The following is a 22,182-nucleotide window of genomic DNA, read 5'->3' as shown; positions in this document are numbered from 1 at the left end:
TATACCTGTGGTTCCAGGGTCTGCACCTTCTTCTGGCCTTCGGTAAACATGGCTCAGGCACACACTCGTACATATAAAAATGAAAGAAATTTTCAAAAAAGTTTTAAAAATTATTTTTGGCAATGATTTCTCCCACTCCTTGGACAAAGACTAGTCTCTTAAACAAATGGTACTGAGGTAAATCTACCTGCCTTGTAATATACAAAAAGTAACATAGACTAGATCTATACATAAAATGAGAGTTAAGACTGTACAATTCATAGAAAACAGTGTAAGTCATCATGACTTTATGTTTGGAAATAGATTGTAAATAAGATACTTAAAAACACAAATAACAACAACCAAAACATTAAATTGTTGGGGATGGAGAGCTTGCCCAGCTGTTAGAAACACAGCGTGACATATGTTCTGCTCTCAGCACCTACGTAGCAACTCCCAACCATTCATAACTCCCATTTCAGGGGATCCAGTGTCCCCATGTGGCCTCTTCTAGCATCAGGCACACATGTGGTGTGTTCCAGACCTGCAGGCAGAACATACACACACACACACACACACACACACACACACACACACAAACAAGCAAACCTTATACATTATTAAACATCAGACAATGCCATGAAGAAGGCAAAGAGACAAGATACAGAATCAAAGGATGCTAATCATTTATCTAAGAGTGTTTAAATACCCAAACTTAAAGAATCCCTGAATTTTCAAAAAGACAACCTGGATTTTTAAAAAGGCAAATAACTACATTAAACATTTCTCCAAATAAGACACAAATGGCCAAAACAAAACAACACATAAAAATGTTTAATATTAGTATATGAAATGTAACTCAAAAGCATTCTTAGTTTATTTCCCACTTACTATGTAAAAAAAAAAAGAAAAAGAAAATACAAGTGTTGGTGAAGGAATGGAAACCAGAGCCCCATGTGCATTTCCTATAGGAACATAAAATTTGCAGCCATTGGGGGAAAATAGTTTAGCGGTTCCTCAAAAAATAACACAAAATTACCTCGTGGCCCAGCTTTTCTGCTCCAAAAAGAAACCACAGAGACCTGCCTGTCTATGCCTCTCTAGTGCTGAGATTAAAGGTGTAACTGTTTAAATCATATTCCGCTGACATGGTAGAGACACATGAGCTGTGCTCTTCCTTCCAAATAGACTATTGCTAACCCCATTTGTCATTGAGAACCTGAATATTTCAAGTAGGATAGTCTGAATCCACAACTGCCTTCTTAGTATACATTATAAGGTGTGTTCTTTTTAAACATATATAAAGTTTCTAAAGAATAACTAAGGATACTTTTGTTAGAATGTTGAAGTGTCATATGAAGTTAAAGATGAGTGACCGTTGAGATGAATGACCGTTGACTTCCTGTATCTCTAAGCATGCACAGTCCCTTACCTTTGATTTATTTCTTCTCTTGATTTTGGTTTTAAGTTTGGGACTGGTGATCACAATTTCAAACCTATTAATTACTACTTTATAGTTTATTATTCCTAGCTAATGTTTAATCCACATCTGAGTCTTGTGCCTGCACATAGATGTTCTTAGTAAGGTTAGGTGTACTGTGAAAAGTATAATTTCAGTTTACTGTAAGCTGCTTTCTGCTTTACCCAAATGACCTAACATCATCCAGTGGGTATGTTCAGCACTGAGAGCAGCGTGGGAATGTGTTCTCCAGCACTGCTGTAGCAGACACTGGCAATGCCCTGGGACAGGTTCACAGCTGGCTGTTTGTGTCTGTACAGACTTAAAGGTGAAGAGCATGCGAACCGACCGCGTGCATCAGTGAAGAAAGGGGTATTGTGTGTATACAGGTCAGGACTGGGACGGAAGTTACTTCACAGAGTTCTTCGTTTTAGTCTCAGTACCCACTTGAAATCAGTGAGGAGGGTTGCTTTCTGAACGCAGCGTGTCTTGTTAAATGTCCTTAGATTGTTTGCTCTCTCATTCCCTTTTTTTTTTCTTTTTTCTTTTTTTGGTTTTTGGAGACAGGGTTTCTCTGTGTAGTCCTGGCTGTCCTGGAACTTACTCTGTAGACCAGGCTGGCCTTGAACTCAGAAATCCACCTGCCTCTGCCTCCCAAGTGCTGGGATTACAGGCCTGCGCCGCTGCCGCCGCCGCCGCCGCCGCCCAGCTGCGCTCTCATTCCTAAGCATGGCACCTGTCGACAGTTTTGACAGTTGCACGGCAAGTGTACAGGCTAGAATTCCAGGTCATAGGGAAAATTCACATAATAAATATGTTATTTCAGGTTAGTGTTCCAAAAATGAAACATAAACCAACAAGGCAACAGAAGAAAGTGGTAAAAGGCTATTCTTCCCCAGAACCCGACATCCAGGATTCATCTGGAAGTGAAGGTAGGATATTTATCAGAGACTGGTCACTGGGAGTAATTTTAAGGAAATCTTTTACTCTGGTGTTAGGTATATGTAAGTGGTTTTCACATTAACTCGAGGATTACGAGTTTCTGTGGAAAGAGGAAGGGGGTATGAATACTGATTGGGTGCTGGATGAGCAATCATCAGCTTAGAAACACTAGGGGAAAGGGTGGAGGTGGAGAAAGGGAAAGCCAGCAGACGCACCGTGCGTACTGCACACAGCTCCTCCTCTGCGTGCCGGGGATGGTGATGACCGAGTTCAAGAAGCATCGACAAAGTTTTGAGTCACTCCACGTTTCAAAAGAGTTTCTTATTCCTAAATTAGCTAGTAGTATTTGGAAGTCACTGACAGATGAGACTATAAATATGGAAAAGTCATGGACAACTAGATTAAATAGTGTCTTGACCAAGTCAGATATGGTGTGAACTGTCTTCAGCTATATTGAGATGCAGTTAAGAAGGGATTAAAGTAACATCTTGGACATTGTGGGAAACTGAAAAAAGTGTGTTCAATCTAGTAAGCTGGGGCCTGATTTACTTGCAGGGCTAACACTAGAGGGGTAGGCGAGGCCATTAGACGATCCGTGAAGAGGGCGCTCCGTCCAGGTGGGGAGGGAGGGTTCTTGATGAGTTCCTAGACTCTCCAGTGCCTGCGACCTGAGGCTTGGGGCACGGGGTGTGTGATGGCAGAAAGAGACCACTGCAGTGTCACTGTCCAACAGAGGAGGCGGGAGCCAGCTTGTCCTTGCAATGAGTTAGCCTGTGCAAGGTCGGGGAGCCTGGACGATGGGTGTGTGGGGTGTGTATATGTTGGATGGACAGATATGTCTAACTCTTCACCTGCCTCTCTTATCAGTGCCACTGTATTACCTGTAATGTGTCTGCTAATATTTATTGCCCACTTGATGCCTTACAACAGTGGAACTGGGGCAATCGTATGATCCTTAGTTTAGAACAAGAAACCTTGAGAAAAGGGTACAAGCACAGTTGGAAAGGAACTGAAATAACAGCAGTGGTGAAGGGAAAGGAGCTCAGAGCGCTGCGCTCTTCAGCTCTAGGCCAGCGGGCCAGGGGAAGACAATATCTTCCCCAAAGTAAATCAGATTTGTAGACGGTATTTATTTTTGTTTCATGTGCATTGGTGTTTTGCCTGCATGTATGTCTGTGTGAGGCTTTCTGATCCCCTGGGAATGAAGTTACAGACAGCCGCGAGCCGCCATCTAAGTGCTGGGAAATAGACGACAGCCAGTGCTCTTAGCCACCGAGCCATCCCCCAGCCCTAGTAATCCAGATGTTAAGTAGATTGTTTTAGTAAATTGAAAAAATAAAACTAATTACACAAATTAATTTTCAACTACTCTATTCAGTGTTATAGTTTTGATTTGATATGTTTAATATTTAAAAATGCAGAATTATAGTTAGGTTATATTTAGTCAGTGGGCCATCCAAACAAACCAATGCCTAGAAAAATTGTTATTACACAAGCCATTAAACTATAGATTGTGACTACAACTTCATTCAGAATGTCTTTTAGATCAATCTGTAAAACCAAGTGCACGAAGAAAGAAGGGGGTAGACCTGGGAGACATTCAGAGTTCCATTGAGTCTATACGACAAACCCAGGAAGAGATTCAAAGGTAATGCTTCTGACGGTGGGGCGTCCATCATGAGTCCCGAGGACTCAAGCCCTGGTTACAGGGAATCACCACACTCTACGTTTTTATGACTTCACCTCTATTCCCTGAATCCTCAGACATAAAGATTCCTCCCACACTGAACGACTAGCAGAAGGATAGTCATGAGGGTTTTCTCTCTCTGAGGTAGAATGCTCTATTGCTAAAGGCATGCTGGGAATGTGGCTGGGTAGATGTGAAGGAGGAGTTGTTTCTGAGAAAGCTGACAGACTTACTTGCTCCTGCGATCCCCTCTGTGTGTGGCTAATATGCGATGGCACTGTGCCATTTCTTAACTGAAATACATGCATAGCAGAATAGTCACTACCCTGAGACACATGCCATTCTATCATCTAGCACCCAACAGTTCCTTTTTTTTTTTTTTTTTTTTTTTTTTGGCCTTTTGGCTTTTTTTAGAGACAGGGTTTCTCTGTGTAGCCCTGGCTGTCCTGGAACTCACTCTGTAGACCAGGCTGGCCTCTCGAACTCAGAAATCCGCCTGCCTCTGCCTCCCAAGTGCTGGGATTAGAGGTGTGCGCCACCACCGCCTGGCCACATCTAAGTTTCTAACACTTAATTATGGGCCTGGAGGAAAGAAGTTCATGCTCCGGTCCCTGACAGAGACTAGCTGTGTGAGTGTTCACATGTTTAGTATTAAGCCTTCATGCCTTTCCTCACAGCACTGGGGAGGCGCAGACAGGCAAATCTGCCTGGTCTATATAGAGCATTCCAGGGAGTTGTGGCAGGTGGAGTGGGGTGGGGCACTCTAAAAAAAGACAGAAAAGGAAGAACTCGGCCTGTCCACTAGGTTACTTTCCAGGGTCACTTTTTTCGTAATGTTTCTGACTATTCCCCGTGCTCTGAACGCAAGCTTGCCTCACTGCCACTCTTCCTTCTGAGCCCTGACGAACTGCCCTTGTCTGTGCTGTTGGTCCCACTGGATGGCATGTGCGCCCTGAGTATACGAGACCTAAGTGATGCTCACATTCTATAATTTAAGTATATGTATAAACCTACTCGGTTACTTTTGCTGCCTTTTTTTCATAGCACATTTCAAAAAAAAAAAAAAGAAAGAAAGAAAGAAAAAAGTCATGGCAATTCACTCAGCAGCTCCTTTTTAATTCTATAAGTAAATTCACATTTTGTAGCATAAAAAAGGCTGTTGAATATTTTTCAGTTTGACCGTGTTAAAAAATATGTTCCATTATTTTTTTCCTAAAGAATTTGGAATTTTTAACTCTGCTCTAGTTGTACAATTAAAGATAAAAGAACTTAACTAAAGAACAAATGTTCTTCTTAAAACCACTCTTGTAATAGAAAAGATAGTTATATTTTATTATGTATTATTTATATTTATGCAATTTATGCTATATAAATTTATATTTATACAATATGTAATTAAAAATAGAAGAAATATTTCTGCATCATTACACTCTGTGTTTGGTGTGGGATCTTAAAAGTAATGTGCTTGACTCAGTGTACTTAAAGCGTCCTAACCTGAAGCCCAGCAGGTCTTGGTCTCAGGACAGTAGTTGATTGAGCTAGTTACTTTAGGTAATATAATAGGCACTTTGTGACAGTAAAGTAGCAAATTTATATAATAATGATGTTTTATGATAACATTTCTAAAAAATAATTGTATTGTTGTTTATTTTGCAGAAATATTATGACTCTTCGAAATCATTTGCTTTCAAGTACACCTGCTACGGATTATTTTCTGCAACAGAAAGACTACTTCGTCATTTTCCTTCTGATTTTGCTTCAAGTCATAATAAACTTTATATTTAAGTAGAAGTTCTCAACAGTTGACTCAATGAACTAGAAAGATTAGATGTGACCTGGGACCAGTGTTCAAATTGGCTTGCTCTTTACTAAAGCATCACAATATTTCTGAATCAAACAAACAAAACTAGGAGATAAATGTAGAAATGTCTGCCTACTTCTCCCATCTGTTATCCTTAACCCGGGACAAGAGCTGCTGTGTGTGGTTATTACAGTCAGCTGTATGTTAAGTGCCAGAACACTTTGATGAGACGGTGCCTACATGCGAGTCTAGGAACCCCACATGTGCGTATGCTGTGTCTGCAGTGCGCTGTGAAGTGTTCTGATACCAGTGTTCACAACAAAGATGCCATCACTCCTATAAATACATCTGTGCTCAACTATTGTCTTCAGAAGACCGGCATATAACTTTCATTAGGGAATTACAATGGGAAATGATAGATAATAGACATATTATGAATAATTGAACACATTATACTGTTAAAACCATCTCCAAGTTACCTAGCTCCGTTTGTCTTCTTAGATACACCAAGAAAAAATATATGGGTGATCAGAATTAATATATTGTAAGGGACAAGTAGAAAATTTTTAAGAGTTTACATAAAATTTTCTAACCCCTAGCATTTAATGTTACAGATATAGGTGAATACATAGTTATATGTATATATATCTCACTATTAAAGACTAGTAAGCAGCTACATGGATCTATATGTTACAGTCCCGCCTTAAGCACTTGCTGAAAAGGAATGGTCAGAGGTGTTTGTATAGGTTATGTGAAATCCTGATGATTTGTTGTTTTCTTTATGAAAAACATTTTAGCTTTCATTTAGACACAAGAGTGCTCCAGGAAAATGTAATATCCTACTTCAGAAGTCAGAAAAGGTGGTAAGAAAAGACTGTAGTGGCCTTTGTTTTAAGATATTAAAATCAATTTGCTTAAATGTGCAATAAGTTGAGCATTGGAGAATATCAAGTTATGAAGTTTATCATGTCCTTCCATCGTCCTGGGGCCAGCCACAGTTCTGTACGAGTCTTTCTGTTCCGGCTCAGGCAAATTGTGTTCCTAAGAGGTTTTGCCTATTTATTCAGTTTAATAGTGTGTTTTTTACATAAATATTTATTATTGTCAAAAACACTTCTTTAAAAAGTAGTTACATCTTGAAACGTCATAAAATGTAGATTCTTCAAACTACAGGTTTTAGAAGGGTTTATTGAGTGGCCGCATCTGCCTTCAACTAAGGAGACCAAGATACAGGTACAGCTGCTTACCTCCGCTGAGACGGCAGCTGCGCCGCGGAGACGGGAAGCCCCTTCTGTCTAACAGATAGAAGCATCCTTAGGTTCCTATGAAAAGCCATTTCCAACGTCCTGTTAGCAAAACAATGCTGTATTTCATATGAAAATATTTTAAACTTTTAACAGCATAAGCAAGATGTACCTGTATCCAGTATTTCATTATGGAGGTTTGGGTTATATTTCATATTTGTCAATATATTGTTTGTATTCATATTCTACTACCAATATTATGCTCAACTGCCTATTCATTAATGTGATATTTTGTAAATATTGTACAACTTGATCTTTATATGATTTTAAATTACTATTAATTTATATTATATATAACTTGATTGGTTTATCACTAAAAGTTGTTTCATTGTTAAACCCTGAAATGTTAAATTGTCAGCCTTTGGGCTCTTTCTTAATCCTTTGTGTTGTTTGTGATCTGAACAGTGCTTCATTTGTATTGATATCCAAGACTGGAAAGGTAATTGTTTTTGTTTTTCTAATTTCACTTTAGAGCTATGTTAATGGATCCTTACCCAAGGAGTCAGAAACCAGGGAGCAGGGTGACTGTTTCTTGTACACTAAAAGCTCGTCATGTGCAATCAGATGCTTCTCTGATGCTTTTAGTTGTATGAGTTTCTTTCCGTGAACTGAACACAAAACTCAGGAATTGGTGGATTCATTTGTAAGTCCTTTAACAACATATAATTGAAGTTGAGTTTAGCCAGTGTGTGACTGATCTCAAACAATCTGATCTAAGGGTTAACTTTCTTCATAAATGGATTCCTACTGTGTGGGTGACTGACTAACTGTTCCAAACTTGCTGAACACTCATTGTGGTGTCTAGGGTTTGTGACCATGACCCGTTTGTTTCATCTATTCAAAACTTCATTTTCTCACATAAAATTTTAGATAATCATAATTATTGACAAAATTGTTAAATGTCTGTAGTTGTCTGCCATTTAGTGAGATATTGCTGGCTAAGAAAAGATAGTAATAGGTATATGAGGTGTTAGTATGCTACGGCAATAGGTATTTAACTAGTAATTCCTATCGCTACTGTTTTTTAGTATGACTTAGAAAGAGGCAGTGGTAATCTTTGTCACAGCTCAGTCGACAACTTTGTTACATTGAAAAGTTGGCCTTGTGAGATACAATCCTCATTTGATATTTCATGCTTTTGTGCCTTTAAGGAAATATTTTTGTTATTTTTTGTTTCAGAACCATAACATGTTCCAAGTGTTTCTAAGCTTATTTGTCATGAAAGGGTCATTTGTCTGTGTCACTTGATTTCCTTTTATATAGCTGAAGAATACGTAAACAGTAGTGCTGTACTTTTATAAGGGTTTGTGTAGCTAACTATTTCAAATATATTCATACTCAGACATCAATGAAGTGAACTTGTCAGATTGTTCTGAGTATTGTAAACAGTGCCTTTTTGATGGAATTCACACTGTTTTTTGGGTGTCAACTTGTGCCATATTCAACGAATTTTGTGGAAGGCAGTTTTAACTTTTTGAAGAATATCTTCACCAAAATTTTAAAAAACAAATATATAAAACTTCATCTTTGTTCAGTGTTTAGCATTTCTAGTAAGCAGTAAATAGTTTGGTTTTGCTTATTTTTTGTCTTATTACAGGTATGATGGCATAGATGAGACTGTAGACTATTTTGAATTATGTTAAATATAAATAAAGAAAATGTTCATGTTTATATCCAATTTTCCGACTTGACCCAGTGGGAGGAACCTTTCATAATTCAATAAGTTTACATTTCAATTTCTTTCTTATTTGACTAAATATAAAAAGAGATTCTTTAAAATGTATAACCTGCCACCACTGCATAATTTGATTTCATTTTGTTATGTATTGTGTGGGTTTAGTATATCCAATTTTTGTTACAATTAAAGTACTATTTTGTTACAGTTTTTAATTGAAGATGGACTGTTAACATTGTACAGGACCAGTGTCTTATTAATAAGATTAACATATTTAGTGAGAGCCACAGGAAAACCTTGACAAAAATGAATGTTACTATACTTTATGAAGTATTTAGAAAAATCAGCCTCTTTATTTATCATAAAATTATTTTAATATCATAATATTGAAATTCTTTATTTGAAAAAAATGCCATGAACCATTTGAATGATGAGCCACAGAGGCTCAGTTGAACTTATTTCCACTTTTGGCATGTTAAATATACATTTACATGTTAAATATACATTTACTTTTAAATACTTCAGTTAATGGGTTTATAAAGTCAAGCACTAGCACTGGTCAGTTTTGTATGATAGAAATGTGTTGTCACCTGCAGTGTAAATATAGCACACTGTAGAATTCTCTTAAGGTGCATAGTAAATGTATAGATAGTCATGGGCGATTTTGTAATGTATACATTTCTAATCTATTATTCCTAACCTGTTATGTTTGCAGAGAGAAAAGAATTTTTCTAATGACCTGTAAAATTATGTTAACTTCTACAAGTAGGTATTCTAAATAAACTTTTTTAAAAGAGCAATCTGTGATCCCATGACTCTTGATATAATGTATTAATGCATAATATACTGTTAATCTTATTTATTTTTTCTCTGTGTGTGTGTGTGTGTGAGAGAGAGAGAGAGGGGGGGTACAGGGCTTGAACAGGTTGACAGGAATTTTGACAATCTCTAATGTATGTTTTACTTGATGCTTTATATTCTTTTTTAAAAATAAGTGGAAATTATAAATCATACATTAAAAATGAGGCTTAGCATATCTAAATGACCCCCGAAACTACACAGTAAGAATAAAGGCAGTCATTTTCAGATAAAAAGCCTTCTGAATCATGACTACAGAGTGCACTTCAGTAGAACCTTGATTGTACTGTTTAAATGTCTGAAATAACCCATTATTTCAGTCTAAAAATAATGAATGCAATGGGGGGGGGACAGTATCATTAAACACTGAAATGCTGCCCCCCAAGTCATTTATTACTGAGGAGCCCATATTGAGTTATTGAGTAAACCTCTGATAAGCTCCGGGAAAGTTTTACTCCTTTCTTCCTCCTTCCTCCCCATTCTAACTTGCCCCTCAGAGTCTACTTGCTTCTAGAAATAATGGCAGCGCGGAGTAAGGAAACAGCTGTCAATGTTAAACATCATTAAGTAGCTACAGAATCACTTTCCTGCTAACTTTGACAGGTTTGTTCTGCATTCATCTCTTGTGGGTATATCAGCCCAAGATCCACCAAAAGAATTTTGTGAGTAAATGACAAATACTTGATAGAACTTCGGGTTAGAAACTAAAACCTTTCTAGCTTGTCCACCTCGTAACTTTAAGAGTTTTTTTGTTTATTTGTTTTGTTTCTATTTTCCTGTATGTTGCTCCAATTTGTTGTTTGTTTGTTTGTTTGTTTGTTTTTAAATGAGGAAAGCAGGGACTACAGATGGTCCCTGTATGTAACGGATGACTGAAAAAAGCACCTCAGCTATGAATCCAGGGCTCATGAGTTCCCTGACGCCTGTGTTTTAATACATGAAACCTTTCTGCTTTGGGATTGTATGCAGTACATGAGGTTTCTGTGTTGAATCGTACATAGTAGATTGATCATCTATGTGAATAAAGGGCAAACACCTACTTCTTCTAAAGTGGTTAAAGTAAGTGGAGTTTCTAACCTGAACGCAGACATGGTAGCACACCTCCACCCCAGCGGAAGACACAAGCCTAGACATGATGACCTCCAAGCTCTCCGTGACTATTCTGCATCCTAAAACCGTTAGCAGGAAGGCAAGGAGAGCAAAGCCTGAGATGGGGGCGGTACCCACGCCCCCTCACCCTAGCCCTTCCCTTGCAAAGTCCTACAGTGGCCAGGGACGCCTGCGGGCTTGAGTCAGGAAAATAGGGACGTCCCGGGACCACTCGGGGCTCCGCCCACGGCTGGCGGAGGCTCCGCCCCTACCGCAAGCACTGGGCTCTTCCGCCAAGCGACTCGCGGGCTAATCTATGCTCGCCGTGCTACTGGACTTCCGCCTTTCTCCCCGCCTCTTCCGTTTCCTCCTCCTGTGGTCCATACCTAACGGAAGCGTTTCCGCGGTTCTGCGTCCATGGCGTCCCAGGGGTCCGTGACGGCGGCCTTGCGGGTGGCCGAGGTGCTGGAAGACATCGCGAACCGCTGCGTGGGGCCCGAGGGCGGCCAGGTGTTGTGTACGAAGGCCACCGGCGAGGTGCTGCTTAGCAGGGATGGAGGCTGCCTCCTGGAGGCGCTGCACTTAGAGCATCCCTTAGCCAGGTACCTCGGTGTCCTGCCCGCCGCTAGGCGCGCAGTTCCCTCAACCGCCTATGGGGTCCTGAGGCTTGGATAAAACCAGTGTAGACGTCGGGTCAGAGAGCCTCAACACACTTCTCACTCTTTTCCCATCCCTGGGATCTTAGAATAAAGAAGTTAAAAATAAAGAAAAAAAATAAAACTAAGGCTGTATGCCTGTAGCTATGAAAATATGGGGTTAACTTGGCACCAACACAGAAAATCTGAGTTATTTTTTTTTCCCTTCCTATACAGGATGATAGTGGCGTGTGTTTCCAGTCACCTTAAAAAATCAGGAGATGGTGCTAAAACGTTTATTATTTTTCTTTGCCATTTACTCAGAGGACTTCATGCAATCGGAGAAAAAGAAAAAGATTCATTCTCTTCTGAAAGTATTCAGAGCCATGAAAGGCATTGGAAAAACTGTGGTCAGTGGAAATCTATTTCCCAGGCTCTGCTAACATTTCAGACACAAACACTAGGTTGTATTGTAGACCAAAACTTAAGCAGGCACTACCTGTCTGTCTTTTCTTCATCTGCTGAAGGAAGAACACTGTGTAGGCGCTCTCTGGAGTTGCTCCTGGAAGCATACTTTTGTGGAAGAGTGGGAAGAAACAATCACAGATTCATTTCACAGTTGATGTGTGACTACGTTTTCAAGTGTATGGCTTGTGAAAGTGGGGTTGAGGTATTTGAGTTGTTGGACAACTGTTTTGTAGAGTTGAGTGTTGGCGTGACAGGCCTGCCTGTTTCAGACTCTAGAATTATGGATGGCCTTGTGCTTCCCAGAGACTTTTCTGTGTACTGCCCAGCAGATGGTGACATTAGGATGGTGATAGTAACAGAAATCCTCCAGCCTCTGTTTTCATCGTCTGGCTCGGAGTTTGTTCTCAGTTCAGAAACCCAGTTTCAGGCATCTCAGCGCTGGATCATGGACAGGACAAAAACAGTCATGAACTACTTGCGTAGTCAGAATGTCAAACTGCTCCTGTCCAGCGTAAAGCAACCCGACCTTGTTACTTACAGTGCAAGACTAAATAGCATATCAGTTGTAGAGTGCTTATCATCTGAAGAGATTTCCCTGGTCCAGAGGATCACTGGTGTTTCTCCTTGTGTCCTACCAGAAGTCGCTTCACAGTGTGAAATTTCTGACAGTACTTTGGTGAAGTTTTGTAAACCCCTCATCCTTAGATCCAAGAGGTATGCTCATCTTGGCTTGATCAGCACATGCTCATTTATACCTCACTGCGTGGTCCTTTGTGGACCGGTTCTGGGCCTTGTTCAACAGCATGAGAGAGCTTTTCATGGAGCCTTTAAGATGCTTCGGCAGCTGTTTACAGACCTTGATCTAAATTACATCATACAAACCAAAGAGCAGTGTGACTCAAGTCTTCTTGCTTATGACACTAGCGGAGAGAGTAATCACTCGCCAGAAACTGATAAGCATCAGGACATAGTAGCAAAGAACAGAAATAAATTGGAAATTCAAACACATCTAGAGGTATATTCAAGTTTGGGGGCTTCAGATATAAACTTGATAAGAGGTGAGCTGAGGTCAGCACACAGGGAAACAGCAATAGAGCCATGCCAAACAGATGAAGTACTGAAGTGCTTGTCTCCAGAAGACAGCAGGATGTTAACTGAGAGTGATTCCACTGGAAACCCTACAGCAAAAGACACTAGAGCAGAAATTTCTTTCAAACATTTACTGGTCACAGATAATCCTGGAAAGGGGTCCACGTCACCAGTGATACCCAAGTCACTCCACACCTGCACTTCCCAGGGTCATTGGTCGTCAGCTGTGCCAGCAGGCAGTGTTCTGCCAGTGGGTGGGACTTTTGAGATTTTGATGCATTACTACCTTCTCAGATATGCCCGACAATGCCAGCAGTCAGATGAAACTGTCATCAGCACGTTAATAGCTAATGCTCTTTTAGGCATCCCTAAAATCCTTTGTAAGCCCAAGAAGGGAAAGGACAGTTTCCCCCACATACACATTCGGCCTCTCCACGCACCTCAAGCCAGTCAATCAATGGTAAGTGGTCAGTCAGGCTTCGAGTCAGTAGCTGGTAAGTACCAATTATTAACTTCAGTTCTTCAGTGTTTGATGAAAATATTAACCATTGATTTAATAATCAACGTCAAGAGACAGCCTCAGAAAACTGGTGACCAAGAATCAGATGATGAACTCTAACACCCAGTTTTTTTGTTGTTTTAAGATTTATTTATTATAAATAAGTACACTATAGCTGTCCTCAGATACCCCAGAAGAGGGCACCAGATCTCATTATGGATGGTTGTGAGCCACCATGTGGTTGCTGGGATTTGAACTCAGGACCTTCGGAAGAACAGTCAGTGCTCTTAACTGCTGAGCCATCAGTTTTTTTGTTGCTCAAACTTTCAGTCTGGGGCCAGGGTGATGGCTCGGTGGGCAACAGCATTTAATGCCAAACCTGACTACCTGTGGTCCACACCCAAGGTGGAAGGAATGGATCAAGTCCTGAGTCGTGTCCTCTGTTCTATACACACGTTCGCAAACAAATACTAAATGTTAGGAAAAAACTGGGTTCAGCTCAAGCTAAATATTAAAACAGGCTCTGGCTAACTGAAGTCAGTCCAGTCTTTAAGAACATCAGTCCACCAGGCCATGCAGACACAGATCATCAGCTCTGTGGAAGAAAACCTGACTAAATATGTCTCCTTCCTGTCTCAGGTCTGCACTAGTCTGTGTCTAAGGGAGCTTGTCTCTATATTTCCCTTTTCTGTATCTTTTTCCACTTCATTTCCTTGAACTTTATGTCACAGAGTCATGTAATCTCCCGCTGTATCTTTTTCCACTTCATTTCCTTGAACTTTATGTCACAGAGTCATGTAATCTCCCGACTTGAACAAGGTCTTCACATGCCATCTTACATTGTTTGTGAACATGAATATAAAATGTATTTTATTTAAAACATTTTCTGTAGGCCAAATATGTAAAGCAGTAAATAAAAGTCAAATTATCTTTGTAAAAAGCATATAAATTATTTTTCTTTTGGGGTGTCATTTGGTTCGTTTCTGTTTCTATTGGGAAAATTTGGTTGGAGGCTGGGGAGATGGTTCAGCAGGTAAACCATTTGCCACCCAATTCAGGCAACCTGAATTCCAAGGAGAGAAACAACTCCACAAAGCCGTTCTCTGGGCTCCACACCTACACTGTGGCACTAGGCTCCTACGTGCACACAGTAAATAAATCCAAAATCTGCAACTTTGAATACCTGTTCAAAAATAGGAGTATTCATTGTGAACTCTCCTTTGATAATTAGAAGCTTATTCCAGAAAAGATAAGGAATTTGTTCTTTTCATTTTCTCCTGGTTCCTAAGTCTTATAAGGATTCCCTGCATTTGCTAGTTTTTCTTTATTTCACTGATTGGCCAGATTTCAGTAGCAACAAATAATTTGACATTTATTTCTAGTGTAGATCACAAGTGTTTCCCTGTCACTTTATTGTGTATGTAGTCATCTGGACAGTATCTTCTCCTTTTAGTAGTTGTAAATCCCAAAATAATGTTTTGTTTGCACCAGTGTTTAAATGTGCTTGTTAAGTAACAGTGTTATCTGAACCCATTCCCTTAAATACATGCATCTAGTCTATTCATTCAATAAATAAATTCTTAACTGTGCAAATCCTAGGCTAGACAGTGAGTCTGCTATGCTTTCTACAAAGTTAATGGGTAAGTAAATGACATTGGCTTCTGACTGGATTTAGGAAAATTACAACAGAATATCTTTATGTTTGCAAGCCTCCTGACCAGTGATGTGTTTGTGAACTGGAGTGGCCTGGGGTAGCTCTGGGAAAGGAGTCTGTTGCACAGGCTTGAGAAACCCAGGCTGCATCTCTAGTTCCTATGTAGAAGGTAGGCTTAGCTGCTCGCCTGTCATCCTGCAGCTGGGCGTGGCCATCGGGTGCAGACAGGCAGATCCCTGGAGCTTGCAAGCCTGCCAGCCAGTCTGGCTAATTGATTGCTCCAGATTTCAGTGAGACACCCTCTCAAAATAACTGAAAAGCAATAGAGGAAATACATCCAAAATCAGCTCCCTCCTCCCATATGTGCATTTGCACTTGAACACACACACACACACACACACACACACACACCTACATTCAAACCTGCTTGTAGCATGCCCCACACAAACCCACAGTATCTTCATGCTGTCCCAGATTTTTAGATTACATACAGCACCATCTTAAAAGTTTATGCCATATGATGCATTATTTCAATTATGTAGAAATGGGGAAAATGATCTCAATTCATAGATGAAGGAACCTTCATTAAATCACTGTACAATTTTCTGTTCATTTTTAATTGGCTGTCAAGTCAGTTTTGCTTCATTTTCTCTGTTGTTGCTTTGAATGCTTTTCAGTCTTGAAGTAATCAGACTTCAGTAAAGTTTGTCTTTGATAGGTTGGCACCTTCTGCTCCAGCTGGCATAGGCGACTTTACAGTAAGTGTGCACATTTGGTGAATGAATTAGTCACATGGTGCTCGTAGAGAACCTCATGAGGTCATAATTTTCTTAAAAATTTCCACAGTCAAAAAAAATCTCGGGAGGACAGACAGTTCGAAAAGGCCAGTCATGTGTAATGGCGTGTGCTTACGTATACCCCAGGCATTGGATGGGTGGAAGCTAAAGGGTCAGGAGTTCAAGGCCAGTGTGGGTGACAGGAGACCAACTGAAAAAGAAATCCGGCACGTGGAGGGAGGGAGAAAGGAAAATGGAAAGAGGTAGAACTGCACTCCATAAAAGAATACTAAAAGTTTTATTCCTCGTTGATGTTATTAAAACAATGAGTAATCTTTATAGAGTTAAAACTGGGGTGTTTACATCCTTGGCTTAAATCGATTTTTTTTTTCCTGTAGATTTTCAAGACAGGGTTTCTCTACGTGACCTGGAACTCACTCTGGAGACCAGGCTGGCCTTGAGCTCACAGAGATCTGCCTGCCTCTGCCTCCCGAGTGCTGGGATTGAAGGTGTGTACCACCACTGCCCGAAAGTACATCTTTTTCTTTTTTCTTTTTCTCTTTATTCTTTTATTCTTTTTTTCTTTTCTTTATTTTATTTTATTTTTTTAATTTATTTTCAAGACTGGGTTTCTCTGTGTAGCCCTGGCTGTCCTGGAACTCACTCTGTAGACCAGGCTGGCCTCGAACTCAGAAATCTGCCTGCCTCTGCCTCCCAGAGTGCTGGGATTACAGGTGTGTGCCGCTGCTGCCCGGATAAGTATATCATTTTTAAACTAATTAAATTCCACAAGGGTTTTGAAGGGACCTGTAGTAAGAACCAAGTTACAGGAAGGATCTGAAATAGAATGTGGACAAGGGGAGCTGTTGAGACACTTTCAAATCAAGCTCATTTTCCTGTTTTCTAGTCCTGCATGATAAATAATCTGAACATTTAGTAAAGTACCTTATTGCTCTGGGTCTTTGGGGCGGGCGGGGCCATTTGGACTTCTCCGTGCAGAGTCACAGGGTGAGCCAAAGTGCAAGCAAAGAGAACTCAGCAGCCTCACTCACAGCTCAGTGGCAGGAGTGTCAGTGACACAGTGTGTGTGGATGGGATACATGGAAGCAGCTAGCCGCTTGGAAATCCAGTCTGCTGTGGCACAGGAAGGCAGAGAAGACAAATATGCCTCCTCAGCGGACCTTTGGGACGTCTCGTGTAAACCTACCTCCCGCAAGCACACATCCTCCAGGAACCTTTATCAACCTCATGTTTTCTTGAGCCTGTATGAGCCATTTTTATCTTCAAACCGATAGGTTTTAAATAAATGAACATCCTTGAGCTGCTTCAGCCAGAAGAGCTGTTTACTCACGCTGTACAGGAGAGAGATGTCATGGGGTTCATGCTTCAAGCCGAAAGCAACGGGGTGGATGAATGCAATTTAAGCACGATCCGGAACTGCTCATTCTCTCCCCGAAGGGATGCATGCACTTCTGTTAGCTGGCACAGGGAAAAATACGGTTTCCACTTTGTCTTGCCTGTGAGTGAGAATGTGGACTTGTCTGTAGCTGAGGCTTGACCACAGTCAGGACGGTACCCTTGGGGGGGGGGGGGATGATAGCACAGGACTGAGGGTTGGATGATCAAGCAGGGCCATTCCAATCCCCTGGACTATATACACTCAAGACCTGTGGGAGGGAACTGAACTGCCGTATCTCTGCCTGTGCTGGGGCCTCCTCCTTAGTTCCACCTTTGTTCAGTCAAAGGTCTCTGCTGTGGCTGTGTGAAAAACTATACATTTTTGAAGTAGCAAAACCACTAGCCATCTAACTTTAGACTTGATCAACTTTTTTCAATACTTAGTTTTTCCAAGATGCTTTTGCTTTGGGGATTTTGGGGGTGGAACTGTGAAATATATTTAATGAAAGCAATTCAAGTACAAATGGCTTGCATTGTTTGTTCAGAAGCTGCTGTAGTATCAGCCCCCCAGACTTCAGGTACACACACAACACTTCCTGTTTCTAGATACGTTCTCAAAACTCCAGCAAAATATTCTCTATGGAAAGTCTCATGGTTGGATATACTTAAGATTATTATTTTTATTTTTAATTATCTATATGTGGTATGTGTGTGTGTGTGTGTGTGTGTGTGTGTGTGTGTGTGTGTGTGTGTGTGACACCCCCAGCTGAGCTGTTTGCACAGGTTTCTTGAGAGCAAAACATCCCTTGGCTTAGCTTGATCCCTGCCTTCCCGCCTGGTGTGGTACGAACTTCGCAGGTGCCTGACCTATGACTATAATTGTTTTTCCTGTTCCCTTCCCTGGCCTCTGGTGTATATATTGCTGGTCTCTCAGTAAAGCTTTGACATTCTCCTTACAGTATGACCCATGTCTGTGTTTTTTGTTAATCCCCCAGGCCTACGCCCGATACTTGGTACCATGGCAGCGCGGGTGCTGTCGTGTGTGTGTGTGTGTGTGTGTGTGTGTGTGTGTGTGTGTGTGTGTGTGTGAGTTTTCATTCCTGTGGAAACCAAAGGCATCAGTCAGAGTCCCCTGGAGATAGAGGTGGGTTATAGGCCATCTATAACTCTCAGTCATGCAATGACAGTGACTAACATGGATCTGAAAACTGAATTTGAACTCAGGTCCTGTACAAGTGCCATTTATTGTTTTTATTCCTTTAGCCCCTGAATTGTCTTCTTAGTGTTTAACCACTTTTGAATTTTGTATTCCCTGAAGGCACAGACATGTTTGTGGTACTGAGAGATACGTGTTTTTTCTAATTAAAATATTTCCTGTACCCTTGTTCCAACATGGAGACCTTCGGGGGCTTTTTATTCCGATCTGGCTGTGGATTAGGAAGGTTTCCATTGGAAAAGAAGCAGCTCTCACTAGAAACAGTCTTTCACCTTCCTGTCTGCACCTCCTAACTGTCCCTCATAGACTAAAACACTTCATCTGAAATATAGCCTTTGTTACTGCGTGCCACCCTCCATGGACCTCTAAGCTGTCCTGAGAGGGTGATTGCTCTCTGTAGACGTGGCAACCACTGAGCAGCCACCCTGAGCTTCCCCAAGGCTTACTTAAAAGGATGAGTACAATATTTTAAACCATCTCCTGTGGTGTGTGGCATTGCTTATTTCAAATGTTTTGAGCTGAACTTCATGAATTGGTAGGGAATTGTCTGAGAAAAATGGCTCCATTTTCCCATTATAAATTGCCAATAGTTGGAGAGAAAAAAAGGACCTTCCGTAGACAGATTGAGCAGTTGATGAGATCATGAAATCTGATTGCGAGGACGTAGACCTTGTCCTCTCAATACGTAGAACATGCATAGAATTTGAGCATTTTTTTTTCAAATTTAAATATGTAAATAACGACGTGAGATTAGCGTTATGGGCCCTGAGGTACACAGACACTTTCAAAATAACAAAACAACACCAACAAAAGCCTTGAGTCATTGGGGTGCAAACAAGAAAACCCGGTGCATTTGGTTCATACAGGAAAGGAGCAATGAAAGCATAGACCCAGCTATCGCACTGAACACTATAGCAACCTCAGCAAACCAGAGGGCGGTGTCGGACTAAGCAAAATTAAACGAGCACAGCTGTGTCTTTATCCCGTCAATGTAGAATTTGCCCGTACAGCCCTCATTCAGATCATGATGTTCCCACCTCAGCTTCTCTCTCCCTCTCCTGTTCACCCACAGTAGAGATGCTGTCCTCCACGGACTCCTGGAGCACTCTGGGGTCAAACCCGCTTAGCTCACAGCAGCTGTGGAAGGGCCAGTGTCCCAGGACACCCTTCTAAGTGCGAAGCACAAAAGTCTTCCAACTCAGCCCCACCTCCTGAAGTTTCCACCCCTTCCAGCATCATCAGCTGTGGACAGTGATGTGGACCTGTGTTCAGCACATGAGACTGAATCAAAGCACAATGACACTCAACTTATAATTTTGTATTTGGAAGACAGGTTCTCAAATTCAGTTATTCAACTCTCCCACCAATTGAGGCCCAGTCTTTGGATCCTACGTAGGAGATCAAGCTTTAGAATTGAGTACGTGGCAGACTCTGGAGGAAGTATTCTTTGAGTATTATCGGCTTCTATAGACATCATTGTCTTTCATGATCCTTGACTAGCTTAAAGATTTGTAGAAAGCAAAGTTATCTTGTAGAGAGCTGATGGGGATTCTCACTTTTAAAACAGATGGATGCTGTCCAGTGAAGGAAGGACACTCCCACTCTGACAAAGGCTAGTCCTGCATTACCAGCATGCTTACTTCCTGTGACTGTAATAAAATACCAGGTAAAATGGCCCTGAAAGCAGGAAAGGTTTATTTTGGTTTATGTTTCGTGGTAACTGGCTCCATCAGTTCTGGGCCTGTGGTGTGGCATATCATGGGGGGGTTGGGGACCATCCTGGGGCAGAGCTGCTCATATCATGAAGGTAGGAAGGGATTTAGAGGGAGAGAGGAGGGAGAGTGAGGAAAGGGGGAATGAATAATAAAAAATATTAGAGACAAAATATGCCTTTCCAGGGACTGCCCCAACTATGCTAAGTCCTGAAGGTCTCGCCACCTCCCTACAGTTCAAAGGTCGCAAGCTCCAGTCACTTGCTTCCCAAAGGCCCTGCCCATAAGCACTATGTGATTGAAGGCCAAGCCAACTCATGGGCTTTGGGAGGGACATTTCTCACCCGAGCCCTGACAGCAGAGGCCAGATCAGTCTTCCTGAAGGTTGCTACTGGTGACTTTCCTTTGGAGTCTCTCTGGAGCCAACACTCGAGGCTGGTCTCCCCACCGCACAGGGAGGAAGTGACAACCTCCCACGTACTTCCTTTTAGAGTTGTATAGTAGTAGTTGTTTTAAGATTTCCCTTTAATACCCTCATTCTCTGGCAGCTTAATCCAATCCCAAAAGAAAATGTGGGTGAGTGAAGGGAGAACCCAGAGTTTTGAAGGGGTCACTTATTCAGGAGCTAGGAGTTGTGTGAAAAGGCAAGATCATAATGTTTGCTGGACACCTTTGCTGGACACCTTTGCTGCATCATATACATTGGAGGTTCTAGATCAGATGCATTAGAGGTTGCAGGTCAGATGCATTGGAGGTTCTAGATCAAATGCATTAAAGGTTCTAGATCAGGTGCATTGGAGGTTCTGGATCAGATGCATTGGAGGTTCTAGATCAGATGCATTAGAGGTTCTAGGTCAGGGGTTTTGTGCATTTGCACAGCCGAGTGTGGAGACTGCTGTTTGGGGTTGTTTTGTTTTGTTTGGGTTTTTCTCCATTTTTGCCTCCAGTTTTTTAACTAGTTCACTTACATAACCACATGGGGGAAACTCAGGGAAACAGATGTGCTGGCCTTAGCAAATCAGGGTGGAAAATTGGATACTATCTCGGCTGCCTCTCTCTCACACCCTTGTCTCCTAAGTTGGCTTCTGCACAGATTGTGGACCTGCTACTAGGATCTTGGCATCTTTTTATTCATATTTCTGAAAGAAAGAAAAAACAAAAAGCACAATTATCCAGCTTTTAAAAGAGGCTGGACTCCCTCACTTTGGCACTGTGAGGGAGGAGCATTTGAGGGACAAGGTGGGGTGGAGAAATGGTTGGATATAGGACTTCAGGAGGTCGGGGCTCAGAAGCTCAGCCAGTTTCAAGAATCTGGGCAAAGGGGGACTTTACTGCTGTCATTGGACAACTGGGGCTCTAATCAAGGGATGTGGGAGCCGTAATAAGGGTCATCGCCTTGCAAGGACCCGGGGAGGAGCAGCCACAGTGAGGACGATGAGAAGGGCATAGCAGGATCTTCTGGAAGTGAGGTGCCCAGTTTTCAGAGGAACCGCCAGACTGATTTCCAGAGTGGTTGTACCAATTTGCAACCCCACCAGCAGTGGAGGAGTGTTCCTCTTTCTCCACACCCTCGCCAACACCTGCTGTCTCCTGAATTTTTAATCTTAGCCATTCTGACTGGTGTAAGATGAAATCTTAGGGTTGTTTTGATTTGCATTTCCCTAATGACTAATGAAGTTGAGCATTTTTTAAGATGCTTCTCCGCCATCCGAAGTTCTTCAGGTGAGAATTCTTTGTTTAACTCTGTACCCCATTTTTTAATAGGGTTGTTTGGTTTTCTGGAGTCTAACTTCTTGAGTTCTTTATATATATTGGATATTAGCCCTCTATCTGATGTAGGATTGGTGAAGATCTTTTCCCAATTTGTTGGTTGCCGATTTGTCCTCTTGATGGTGTCCTTTGCCTTACAGAAACTCTGTAACCTTATGAGGTCCCATTTGT

General features: G+C 41.4%; 3 protein-coding genes across 34 annotated transcripts in view; all 3 read left to right on the top strand.

Moving 5' to 3' along the window:
• LOC127670432 (Bardet-Biedl syndrome 10 protein homolog) overlaps positions 1 to 22,182 on the top strand; it is a 73,372-nt gene that overhangs the window by 24,023 nt on the left and 27,167 nt on the right. The gene's annotated exons all lie outside the window — the stretch shown is intronic.
• Positions 1 to 22,182, top strand: part of Osbpl8 (oxysterol binding protein like 8) — a 209,546-nt gene that overhangs the window by 168,543 nt on the left and 18,821 nt on the right. For 7 of the 31 annotated variants that reach the window (XM_052164841.1, XM_052164836.1, XM_052164834.1 and 4 more), the window contains exon 22: positions 2,265 to 2,370. The exons of 18 other annotated variants lie outside the window; for them this stretch is intronic. In XM_052164841.1, coding sequence (XP_052020801.1) covers positions 2,265 to 2,370 — 106 coding nt within the window. Of the gene's footprint in view, positions 1 to 2,264; positions 2,371 to 3,913; positions 4,029 to 5,723; positions 5,859 to 22,182 lie in introns of those variants that run through there. 6 more of the 31 variants (XM_052164849.1, XM_052164830.1, XM_052164848.1 and 3 more) reach the window with 6 other exon arrangements.
• LOC127670431 (Bardet-Biedl syndrome 10 protein homolog) overlaps positions 11,124 to 22,182 on the top strand; it is a 38,226-nt gene continuing 27,167 nt past the window's right edge. The window contains exons 1-2 of one of the 2 annotated variants that reach the window (XM_052164859.1): positions 11,124 to 11,396; positions 11,667 to 16,203. In XM_052164859.1, coding sequence (XP_052020819.1) covers positions 11,212 to 11,396; positions 11,667 to 13,605 — 2,124 coding nt within the window. In that variant the 5' untranslated portion in view covers positions 11,124 to 11,211 and the 3' untranslated portion in view covers positions 13,606 to 16,203. Of the gene's footprint in view, positions 11,397 to 11,666; positions 16,204 to 22,182 lie in introns of those variants that run through there. The other variant, XR_007974576.1, reaches the window with a different exon arrangement.

This window comes from Apodemus sylvaticus, chromosome 20 (genome assembly GCF_947179515.1).
Source record: "Apodemus sylvaticus chromosome 20, mApoSyl1.1, whole genome shotgun sequence".
Lineage (NCBI taxonomy): Eukaryota > Metazoa > Chordata > Mammalia > Rodentia > Muridae > Apodemus > Apodemus sylvaticus.
The sequence above is the reverse complement of the archived record's forward strand: the minus strand, read 5'-3'. Positions and strand labels throughout refer to the sequence as shown.